Source organism: Cherax quadricarinatus, chromosome 11 (genome assembly GCF_038502225.1).
Source record: "Cherax quadricarinatus isolate ZL_2023a chromosome 11, ASM3850222v1, whole genome shotgun sequence".
Taxonomy (NCBI): domain Eukaryota; kingdom Metazoa; phylum Arthropoda; class Malacostraca; order Decapoda; family Parastacidae; genus Cherax; species Cherax quadricarinatus.
Window position 1 is genome coordinate 6048068 of NC_091302.1, and position 12789 is coordinate 6060856.

The following is a 12789-nucleotide window of genomic DNA, read 5'->3' on the forward strand; positions in this document are numbered from 1 at the left end:
AAATATGTACCACTGAGAAAATTTTAAACATCATATATAAAAAGAGAATATAGAGGAATATACAGGAGGAAAAGGGTTACTAAACTGCTTAAAAGCGTGAATGTATCACAACGAAAGAAAGATAGTATATGCAGGGACATTACAGAGATAAAAGGATCAAGTTAAAAAATGCCTGCAGACTTGGACCATTAATCACAAAGTTCATATTGATGATGAAACAAAATGAGAAAAAGTCTGAAAGATCCATATGAATCAATGTTGATGAGTGCAATAAGCAAAAGCAGGGTGAAGAATGCAGATATTATCTTCATTACCTCTGAAGGCCACACACATCATTCATCTGACATAAACGCTAATCCCGTAAAGTTAAAAAAAAAAAGAAAAGAAAATAGAAGACCTGCCCATTCATGCAACTTCTGTACTGAATTAGCATGATGAGAGGTCATTAATGCTATTGCTATGTATATGTACTATACAGTAACCTGTGAAAGCTGTTATAGCCAGAATACTGGTCTGGGACCTGTCTGTGGGAGCAGTAACCCCCAGAATTGTCATAAGATAGCCCTAAGATAAACCTTAATGTTATTATAGCTAATCTCTTTGTTTTTTTTACACAGAATTACCACTAAAATTTATTGTAAATGATGCTTATTATTGTAATTGCACAAATTTGATTAAACTCTTAATGTTTATAGTTTTACCTGAGAGGTACTGTACTTGTACTGCAGTGGAATCTTAAGTTTGTCTGCCCAAAATTCTTGCTATCATATATAGTAAATGTGGGATTTAAAAAAAAAATATACAGTGGACCCCCGCATAACGATTACCTCCGAATGCGACCAATTATGTAAGTGTATTTATGTAAGTGCGTTTGTACGTGTATGTTTGGGGGTCTGAAATGGACTAATCTACTTCACAATATTTCTTATGGGAACAAATTCGGTCAGTACTGGCACCTGAACATACTTCTGGAGTGAAAAAATATCGTTAACCGGGGGTCCACTGTATATATGAAACTACTATTAAGTAACAACAAAAAAAATCCTAACAATGAGAGATTGGATGGAGGAAATAAATAGTTCAGATATTTGGTGGTCTGTGAAAGATAATTTGAACCGTAGAATTGACGAGAGGGGGAAATAAGTGGATGGTTCATTGAGACATTTTTGGAGAGAAAATTTGTCTTTAGAGGCAAAAAGGAGAATGTACCAGTGTATAGTTGTATCAACACTGTTATATGAGTATGCTGGATGGGTTTTAAACACTACAGTGAGGGGGGAGGCTGGAGACAGTGGAGATGTTGTGTTAGGAGGTAATGTGTGGTGTGAATATTTTGTAGAGAATTTGGAGTGTAGAAATTAAGAGACTTGAGAGGGGTTACCAAAGGTTTAAGTCAGAGGACTGAGGTGGGGTTGATGAAGTGGTTTAGGCATATAGAAAGGATGGAGCAGAATAGGGTGGCCAAGTGGATGTATAAATTTAAGGTAGAAGGAAGGAAGTGTAGGAGTCATCCCAGGAGGAGTTGGAGGGAGGGGAAAAATTAGGTTTAAAATTCTAGGGGCTTGAACATCCAACAAGTTTGTGTGAGCATGTCAGAACAAGTGAATAAAGACAAGTGATTTTACAGCTTAATGTGCTGTTGGAGTGTGAGCAAAGTATTATTTAAAATGAAGGGATTCAGGGTAAACCAAATAGCTGGACTTGAGTCCTGGTTGTGGGATGTACAGTGCCTTCACTCTGAAGGAGGGATGGATGCTAGAGTGGCAAGAGAACTGTTGAATGAGTGATGGTAAATGTTTCCTTTCTTGGGTCACTTCACCTCAGTGAGAGACTGAAGGTGTTATTATCAATAATACATGTACTCTCATATCCATAAATATTTGTTTGGGCCTGACTAATGTATTTCAGGAACATAGGTGAAGATTTATCTTGTTATTTCAGGAACTATCGGTTTCATTGCTTGCTTCTGGTTTGTGCGCAAGATCTACAGTGTTGTTAAAGTGGATTAAGAGTGCATACCTCCCTAGTTCTTTTTTGCAACAAGTCTTCTGCATTCTGGTGAGTCACTTCATGTATTGTAATGTTTATATTGTAAAATTAAGGTTTTGCCAGTTCTTGAAATAATTATGGACATATAGTTAACTATCATGTAGGTCTTAAACTGATACCAGCTGCCACCTTGCCAGTATCTATGTATTGGTAATTATTTTGTAGTCATTATAGTCATTATTGTTGTAATTTTGTAGTTCATGTAAAAATATTAGTGAAAATTATAATTACTTTTTGTTCTTCTAAAAGCCTTCCTTTATTTGGGGTTTGGAAGGGACGATCACTGAAGCCTGGTCACTCTGGTTGCAGAAATTTTGCCATGTAAAATTTCTGCAACCAGAGCGACCAGGCTTCAGTTTATAATTCTTGTCACATAATATTGATGAGGATTTATTTATGTTTCTTTAATTTGTCGTTAAAATTACAGTGTTTATGGGCAAATTAGGAAGGAGTAGGCAGGGGGGGCAAGGGAAGGGTGGGTATGCAGGTGGGCAAGGGAAGGGTGGGTATGCAGCAGGGAGGGCAGGTGGGCAAGGAAAGGGTGGGTATGCAAATGGAGGGAGGATAGGTGGGCAAGGGAAGGGTGGGTATACAGGTGGTGGGAGGGCAGGTGGGCAAGGAAAGGGTGGGTATACAGGTGAAGGGAGGATAGGTAGGCAAGGAAAGGGTGGGTATGCAGGTGGAGGGAGGGCAGGGGGGCAAGGAAAGGGTGAGTATGCAGGTGGACAAGGAAAGGGTAGGTAAAATTTGCTGATGTTGACTCAGTCTTACACTGGTTATTGATTTTTGCATTGTCACTCTACTGGTGTAACTTATGTGTTCCTTGTGTCCTCGTTACTTTCCTCATAGTCATAAAGTAGTGTAAACTGTGTACCTCGTGTTCACATTACTTTTCTCACGTTCATAAGGTAGTGCAAACTCTCTTCATATACAGTAGGACTGCCGTGTCTGCGGGTCCTATTTCTGTAGTTTCAGTTAAATGCGATTTACCCTGGCCTGAAAATAGCCCTTAATTCTGCTTCCCATCATTGAAAAAGTGCTAGTTCTCGACTTACTGTACGTAATTTATCAATTAAAACATTATCATAGGTATGGGTAGATGGCGAGAATATTTTGAGGAACTTTTAAATGTTGACGAAGAAAGGGAGGCGGTAATTTCATGCACTGGCCAGGGAGGTATACCATCTTTTAGGAGTGAAGAAGAGCAGGAAGTGAGTGTGGGGGAGGTGCGTGAGGCATTACGTAGAATGAAAGGGGGTAAAGCAGCTGGAACTGACAGGGTCATGACAGAAATGTTAAAAGCAGGGAGGGGGACATAGTGCTGGAATGGTTGGTATTTTTGTTTAATAAATGTATGAAAGAGGGGAAGGTACCTAGGGATTGGCAGAGAGCATGTATAGTCCCTTTATATAAAGGGAAGGGGGACAAAAGAGATTGTAAAAATTATAGAGGAATAAGTTAACTGAGTATGCCAGGAAAAGTGTACGGTAGGGTTATTATTGAAAGAATTAGAGGTAAGACAGAATGTAGAATTGCAGATGAGCAAGGAGGTTTTAGAGTGGGTAGGGGATGTGTAGATCAAGTGTTTACATTGAAGCATATATGTGAGCAGTATTTAGATAAAGGTAGGGAAGTTTTTATTGCTTTTATGGATTTAGAAAAGGCATATGATAGAGTGGATAGGGAAGCAATGTGGCAGATGTTGTAAGTATATGGAATAGGTGGTAAGTTACTAAATGCTGTAAAGAGTTTTTATGAGGATAGTGAGGCTCAGGTTAGGGTATGTAGAAGAGAGAGAGACAATTTCCCGGTAAAAGTAGGTCTTACACAGGGATGTGTAATGTCACCATGGTTGTTTAATATATTTATAGATGGGGTTGTAAAAGAAGTAAATGCTAGGGTGTTCGGGAGAGGGGTGGGATTAAATTATGGGGAATTAAATACAAAATGGGAAGTGACACAGTTACTTTTTGCTGATGATGCTGTGCTTATGGGAGATTCTAAAGAAAAATTGCAAAGGTTAGTGGACGAATTTGGGAGTGTGTATAAAGGTAGAAAGTTGAAAGTGAACATAGAAAAGAGTAAGGTGATGAGAGTATCAAATGATTTAGATAAAGGAAAATTGGATATTAAATTGGGGAGGAGGAGTATGGAAGAAGTGAATGTTTTCAGATATTTGGGAGTTGACATGTCAGCGGATGGATTTATGAAGGATGAGGTTAATCATAGAATTGATGAAGGAAAAAAGGTGAGTGGTGCATTGAGGTATATGTGGAGGCAAAAAATGTTATCTATGGAAGCAAAGAAGGGAATGTATGAAAGTAAAGTAGTACCAACACTCTTATATGGGTGTGAAGCTTGGGTTGTAAATGCTGCAGCGAGGAGGTGGTTGGAGGCAGTGGAGATGTCCTGTCTTAGGGCAATGTGTGGTGTAAATATTATGCAGAAAATTTGGAGTGTGGAAATTAGGAGGTGTGGAGTTAATAAAAGTATTAGTCAGAGGGCTGAAGAGGGTTTGTTGAGGTGGTTTGGTCATTTAGAGAGAATGGATCAAAGTAGAATGACATGGAGAGCGTATAAATTTGTAGGGGAAGGAAGGCGGGGTAGGGGTCGTCCTCGAAAAGGTTGGAGGGAGGTGGTAAAGGTGGTGGTGTGGGCGAGGGGTTTGGACTTCCAGCAAGCGTGCGTGAGCGTGTTAGATAGGAGTGAATGGAGACAAATGGTATTTGGGACCTGACGATCTGTTGCAATGTGAGCAGGGTAATATTTAATGAAGGGATTCAGGGAAACCGGTTATTTTGTATAGCCGGACTTGAGTCCTGGAAATGGGAAGTACAATGCCTGCACTCTAAAGGAGGGGTTTGAGATATTGGCAGTTTGGATGGATATATTGTTTATTTTTATATGTATATACTTCTAAACTGTTGTATTCTGGGCACCTCTGCAAAAACAGTGATTATGTGTGAGTGAGGTGAAAGTGTTGAATGATGGTGAAAGTATTTTCTTTTTGGGGATTTTCTTTCTTTTTGGGTCACCCTGCCTCGGTGGGAGACGGCCGACTTGTTGAAAAAAAAAATGAATATAAAAAACAAATTACTTGAATATAGGGTTCACTACTATCTGCGGTTTCTGGCATCCACAGAAGGTCTTGGAACTTATCAACTTATCCCCCTTGGATACGGGAGCCCTACTGTATAGTGGACCCTCAGTTAACGGCTGCATTGGCTAATGGCAAAATTGGTTAGCACCACATTTTTGCTTCAAAATATTGGCTCAGCTAACACCCAAGAATTCAGTTAAGGGCATTCATCCTGAACGTGTCCGCACGGCCTGGGCTGCCCGTCTCCATGTAGTGTGCCATTGTTTACAAGCCAGTGAGGACGATTCCACATGTACATGCGAAGTATTTTGTATTCCATTGTTTTTAGTACTTTTTTTTTGTCTCGGCAAGTCGGCCGTCTCCCACCGAGGCAGGGTGACACAAAAAGAGAATCCCCAAAAAGAAAATACTTTCATCATCATTCAACACTTTCACCTCACTCATACATAATCACTGTTTTTGCAGAGGTGCCCAGAATACAACAGTTTAGAAGTATATACGTATAAAAATACACAATATATCCCTCCAAACTGCCAATATCTGTAATATCTTGTAACTGCTAAATATGCCACCATGGGCCCAAAGAAAGCTTCTAGTGTCAGTTCTGTGGTAAAGAGGGTGAGAAATACTATTGAATTCAAGAAAGAGATCATCACAAAATACGAAAGTGGAGTGCGTGTCTCCGAGTTGGCCAGGTTATATAACAAACCCCATTCAACCATCACTAATATCTTGGCCAACAAAAAGGCAATCAAGGAAGCTATTGTTGCAAAAGGTGCAAGTGTGCTTACAAAACAGAGATCGCAAGTACTTGATGTGGAGAGACTGTTGTTGGTGTGGTTCAGCGAGAAACAATTATCAGGAGATAGTATTTCTCAGTCAGTAATATGTGAAAAGGCAAGGTAGTTGCATGAAGATCTCATCAAGAAAATGCCTCAAAATAGTGCTGATATTGATGAATTTAAGGCCAGCAAGGGCTAGTTTGAGAGATTTAAGAATCATAGTGGCATACAAAGTGTGATTAGGCATGATGAAGCTGCCAGTTCTGACAAAAAAGCGGCTGAAAAATATGTGCAGGACTTTAAGGGGTACAAAGTGGCTGAACAATTAACCCTTTGACTGTCGCAGGCCCCTTTCTGAAACTGTCATTTTATGGCGCCAAATATTCAAAAAAAAAAAAAATTATTTTTCTTATGAAAATGTTAGGAATATTTTTCTGAGTGTTTTAAGCCTAAAAAAATTTTTTTGCCATCAGTACTTACCGAGATATAGAGCCGCAAAGTTTGCAGAAAGTGACGTGCGTACGGCAACAGAGACGACTGCCGCCCACCCAGTATTCTTTTATTTACTCTAATTCAAAGGTTTCTTGCATTTTTCAATATTTTTCTTTTCCAAGTAACTTATGTGGCCTGTGAGACCAATGTAAGGTGCATTGTTCAAATATACACTCATTGTTTACAACACAATAACAGAACAAACTTTATCACTATTAGTTTGTGTATACACTTTGTTTACACAAACAAACAATACAAAACAATGTTTATTACTATTGTTCCATAATATATATACATATGTACAGTCACTGAACACATTCCTAGAACTGCTGCAGCTTGTGGAACTCTTTGAAACATGGGTATATGCAGAGGGGCACTTGACACTCCTCACACATAAAACGAGTGTCTCTGCGTGTTTGTGGGCGTTTTGTGGTATGTGTACATACAAAACACCTCTTCTGAGCATTTTTCTTGGCAGTAGTAGGAGGCAGTTGTATGGGGTAGAGATCACCAGGCCTGAAACGAGATGACGTGTGTTGGTAATTTCGTGGGCGCTGGTCTATTGCAGGTGTTGCTCCTTGGTACTTTGCGATTATTTGTCTGATTACTGACAAACAAAATTCACCATATTTTGGTGTTTTGTTGGTCTTCAACTTGTATATGTTATAAGCATTTAGCATAAAGATATCAACAAGATGGAAAAAAGTTTTATATACCACTTATAACTCTTGCGTACACAGTCTGCAAACCCAATCTGCATGTCACATTTGTCCACTAAGCGCATATTGAGGTTGTAGTCCATGACAGCTGCAGGCTTTAGAATGGGTTCATTGCCACTGTGTGCCATTTCGTTTCGGTGAACTGATGTCAACAATGTGACATCACGTTTGTCATGCCACCGAAATGCCATGATGTCATTGGCAGCAAAGGCTTGCACCTCACCTCTGCGAGTGCCAGCGTCGAACCTTGGCATATGTTTACGATTACCACGCACTGTGCCACACATGTCTGTCAAGTTCATTCGCAAGAAATCACTGAGTAAGGGGCTTGTGTACCAGTTATCAGTAAATAACATATGCCCCTTACCAAGATATGGTTCCATCATTGTTCGAACCACATCACCAGAGATACCCAATAACTTCATGGTATCTCTCAAAGTATTACTGCCAGTGTACACAATGATATCCAAAACTAGACCACTTCTGCAATTACACAGTACAAATAGCTTTATACCAAAGCGTTTCCTCTTGCTTGGTATATATTGCTTGAATGAGAGTCTTCCTTTGAATAATATCAAGGACTCATCAATAACAAACTTCCTGAAGGGATAAAAATACATGCAGCACTTTTGTTTCAGGTACATAAACACATTTCTGATTTTATATAACCTGTCGCTTCTGTCAGGCCTGGTTTTGTCTGAAAAGTGTAGCATATGTAACAGTATCAGGAAATGATTGACACCTATAATGTCACTAAAACCTGGAGTTGAAATCAGGCATTCTGTTGCCCAGTATGTGGTGACAGTGTGCTTATACACATCTGGCATAAGCATTATTGTGGCAAAAAACAGGTACATTTCTGCCACAGTTGTCTCCTTCCACTTGTGTAGTCATGATTTTAGTGAGAGAATTGTATATGCCATGGTGTAATCATGGTATGTGTTTGTTTCCCTGACAATGATGTCCATCAGGGGTTCATCGAAGAATAACTCAAAGCAGTCCAGTTTACTAGCATTGTTCCCAAGTGGACATGATGGCTTTATTCCACTTTGTGTTTCATCAAAGTCATGGGGACTGGGAACAAACTCGTCACCGTCCTGCCAATCCCAGATGCGGTCTGCTGGTGGGTTCTGGATATTGTACCGTGGTTGTGGTTGTGCAGGTTGTGGGAGTGTGGGGTCGGGTGAGGCTGGTTGTTGTGCAGAGTCAGCAGCGTGGGTAGTAGCGTGGCCCGCTGATGGTGCCACATGGGCCGTGCCACTCTCACTATCACCACCACTGCCTGCTCCCTCACTCACATCATTCATACCCATCGTAACAATATCGTCATCTTCACTATCAGGTCGTGGTGTAGGGCCACGGGATGTGCTCCCAGAGTTTCTCCTTCCCCTTGGAACAACATATGAAACACTACCAGACCGCATGCTACGTCGTACATACTGCCGCTTCACTGGGGAATATTCACCCTCACTGTCACTAGAACTGCTTTCAATGACCTTGAAATCACTATCACTATCACATTCACTGCTAACATCTGGGTGTTGTACACGACCAAATAGTTTCCTCTTTCGTCCTGGTACAGGCGAACGTGAACGTGAACAAGCCGGCCCAACACCAGAGGTGGAAGGTTGTGGGTCATCTGGGTTTTCATCACTAATTACGTTATCCTGGGCACTTTTTCCGGTAACACTCACTTCAAAACCCTGGAATTCACTGTCACTGACATTTTCATTGCTGTTAGAGCTATCACTTGGGAACAATAGACCTCCAATCCGCCGAGGAGTGAGGAACTTCTTACCGAGAGGCATGGTGAAAATGGACTAACAAGATGGCGTTCCCACAATGCACCGCTGGGTCCCAGATTTTTTTCACAGGGTGCACACTGACCACTGAGACCCATTCTCTCTCATGTAGGCCTACCAGGCCTTTCCCGCTTGATTTGAAGCCGCTAGAATTTGTGTGTATAAATACGTCAGAAACATTGGCTCGTAAGACGTATTTATACAGCGTAAACAGTCAAAGGGCTAAAATTCCCAACGTGTTCAATTATGATGAAACAGGCCTGTTTTAGAAGAAAATGCCAAACAGGACCTACATTACTCAGGAGGAAAAGGCACTCCCAGGATATAAACCTATGAAAGACAGGCTAACTCTCATGTTTTGTAGTAATGCTAGTGGGGATTACAAAGTGAAGCCTTTACTTGTGTATCACTCTGAAACTCCCAAAGTGTTCAAGAAAAACAGTGTCGTCAAGCCTAAATTGTGTGTGATGTGGAGAGCAAACAGTAAGGCATGGGTCTCTAGGGGCATTATCCTCGATTGGTTCTATGACATGTTTGGCCCCAGTGTGAAAAGATACCTCCTGGAAAATAAATTGAAACTCAAGTGCCTCTTGGTATTAGGCAATGCTCCTGCTCATCCTCAAGACTTGGAAGAGCGAATTGTGGGAGAGTTTAGTTTCATCAAAGTGAAGTTTTTGCCCCCTAACACCACTCCTCTCCTCCAGCCCATGGACCAGCAGGTCATTTCAAATTTCAAAAAACTGTACACCAAAGCAGTGTTTCAAAAGTGCTTTGAAGTGACCTCAGACACTGAATTGACCCTAAGAGAGTTCTGGAAAGATCACTTCAGTATCCTCAGTTACATAAACCTTATAGGTAAGGCTTGGGAGGGAGTGACTTCCAGGACTTTGAACTCTGCTTGGAGAAAATTGTGGCCACAATGTGTACAAGAGAGGGATTTTAAAGGATTTGGAGCTAACCCTGAGAACCCTATGCCAGTTGTGGAATATATTGTGTCATTGGGGAAGTTCATGGCATTGGAGGTTAGTGGTGAGGATGTGGAAGAGTTGGTGGAAGACAACGATGAAGAGCTAATCACTGATGAACTACAAGAGCTTGAGGAGCAACAGCAACAGACCACAGCTCAGGAATTTCCTTCAGAGGAGGAGCAAGAGAAATGGAGGAAGTTGCCTTTGTCAAAAATAAGGTAAAAATAGGCTTTAGACAGGGATGTGTAATGTCACCATGGTTGCTCAGTACATTTATAGATGAGCTTGTAAGAGAAGTGAATGCTCGGGTGTTGGGAAGAGGTGTGGGATTAAAAGAAGAATCTAACACAAAGTGTGAGTTGTCAGTTACATTTTGCTGATGAAGAGAAGTTGCAGAGGTTACTGGACAAATTTGTGAGGGTATCTAAAAGAAGGAAATTGAAAGTGAACATAGGAAAGAGCAAGGTAATGAGGATAAAAAATTTAGATAATGAAACATGGATATCAGATTGGAAGGAGGGAGTATGGAGGAAGTGAATGTGTTTAGATATTTGGGAGTGGACTTGTCAGCAGATGGGTCTTTGAATCATAGAACTGACTAGGGAAAAAAGGTGAGTAGTGCACTGAGAAGTCTGGGAGACAAAGAATGTTATCCATGGAAGCACAGAGGGGAATGTATGAGAGTAGAGTAGTACCAATGCTCTTAGTAAATGGGGATGAAGCATGGTTGGTGAATGTTGCAACAAGGAGAGGGCTGAATGCATTTCAGATGTTGTGTATTGTGAATATTATGCAGAGTATTTGTAGTTTGGAGATTAAAAGGAGGCACAGGGTTTCTAAAAGTATTATCCAGAAGGCTGAGGAGGGGTTGTTGAGGTGGTTCAGACATTTAGAGAGGATGGAACAAAATAGAATGACTTGGAGGGTGTATAAGTCTATAGTGGAAGGAAGTCAGGGTAGGCGTCATCCTAGGAAAGGTTGGAGGAAGGGGATAATGGAGGTTTTGTGTGCAAGGGGCTTGGACTTCAGCAAGCATTTGTGAGCATGTTAGGAGCAAGTGGAGGCAGTGGTTTTTATGACTTGACATGCTGTTTGAGTGTGAGCAAAGTGACAGTGATGAAGAGATTCAGGGAAGCTGGTTAACTGCTCGAGTCCTGGAGGTGGGAAGTACAGTGCCTGCACTCTGAAGGAGGGATGGAGATATGTTGCAGTTTTTTAACTGTAGTATTGGCATGTTTCTGGCAAGAGAGTGATGGAGCAAGTGATGATAAAATTGTTTCTTCTTTTTCAGGTCACCCTGCCTTGGTGGGAAACAGCCAATGTGTTAATATTAATAATAATAATAAAGAAGTACTACACAGTAATACATAGGGTGGGATTTGGGGCTGGGATGCCATAGTTATCCTGCTAGTAATCAACGTTACTGCAGTAGTGTCAGGGGAATATGCCTTCCTCCTGATCAGAAGTATGGAACAAAATAATAAGTAGCTTTCTTTCTAAAAATAATAATGTAAAAATTACAAAGTATTTAATTAAATATCATAAAGAAAGGCCACCATTAGTTTAGGTGAGATATTGAGACAGGAGACTTTTCTTAATCCAAGATGTCTTCTTAAGTTGTAATGAAGATATGTTCTTTATCTTGGTGGTAGTCTGCTCTTATGTAGGTTGAGAAGCTCATGTCATTTCTGGTTTGCAGAATCTCACTTCAGATATCAAGGGAGTGATGAATTGATCTGTTCCACTTAGTCCTGTCATCTGGGATTTCATTCCAATATATCGAGCGTCTACCATGGATGACCACGCCAGCAGCAGAGCTGGCAATGAAAAAATACAAATAAAAAAAATTCTCTATCATTTCTTAAGATAAAATAATTTTTTGTTCTAAATTCTTCGACCCTGAAAACAAGTTTGAAAGCAGGAATCTCGACACTGAAAGCTTCAGTTGAAAGCTTCAGTTGAAGCTTCAGTTGAAGCTTCAGTTGAAGCTTTCAGTGGTTATTGTAGCTTGGTATGAGAATATTTATTTGTGTTGAGTGTTTATGTTTGTTGCTTTTATTGTTTGTTAATTTTATCCTTGTTTTCAATGTTTTATGGTTATATTTTCAATGTCTTATGGTTATGAGCACTGAGTGATCTATGTGGTCAGTGTGTTCAGTAAATATTACAGCCATTAATTAGTCAATTACTCTTGTTTCAGACTGTCTGCCTTGGTCATAGCAGTACAGGTGAAAGATGACAACATATTCTACTTGTGACAATACTAAACCACAGAGAAAGTTGATGATTAATGTTGATCACTTGTCCCTGAGTGTGTGTCTAAGATAATGTTGGTTATGGGCATTTATGATGCATTACTTTAACTTGGGATGGACCAAGATCTAAAGATATTAGTTACCCAGTGAACCTAACTTCCAAGAATTAATTTTTAAAATTCTCTAATTCTTTTATGATTATCATTTCATGTGAAGATTATTTTGAAGTACAATCCCTGAAAATATTATAAGATATATTCAAGTTTTCGGCCGGTGTGTTGAAAGAAAGATATTCAAGTTTTGATAACCACATAAATTCGTTTGTTTAAATTTTAATGTAAGTCACATTGAACATATTACTGAAGATATTAGTGAAAATTTAATCAGTATTAGACTGCCTAAAGGAAATGAAAAAAAAATAGTTTTGGGCAGCTAAGTTTATGATGGTCAGGGTGGTGGATGGTAGTGTTAGAACTTTCATTTATTTATAACTAAATAACATGTGTGTGACAGTGGATGTGCTATGATACTCCAGTTCTGTAAGACCCAGTTCTAGGTCACTTGAAGTATTACACTGCAGCCAATCAACACACTGTCCAAGGTTTCTAGGGAGGTGTCTTGA

General features: G+C 40.1%; 1 protein-coding gene across 1 annotated transcript in view; it reads left to right on the forward strand.

Moving 5' to 3' along the window:
- The window catches only part of TM9SF2 (transmembrane 9 superfamily protein member 2), an 80546-nt gene extending 68031 nt beyond the window's left edge, over window positions 1-12515 (forward strand). Inside the window, exons 14-15 of the mRNA XM_070083940.1 lie at window positions 1942-2058; window positions 12113-12515. Coding sequence (XP_069940041.1) covers window positions 1942-2009 — 68 coding nt within the window. The 3' untranslated portion in view covers window positions 2010-2058; window positions 12113-12515. The remainder of the gene's footprint in view (window positions 1-1941; window positions 2059-12112) is intronic.
- Window positions 12516-12789: the final 274 nt, after the last annotated feature.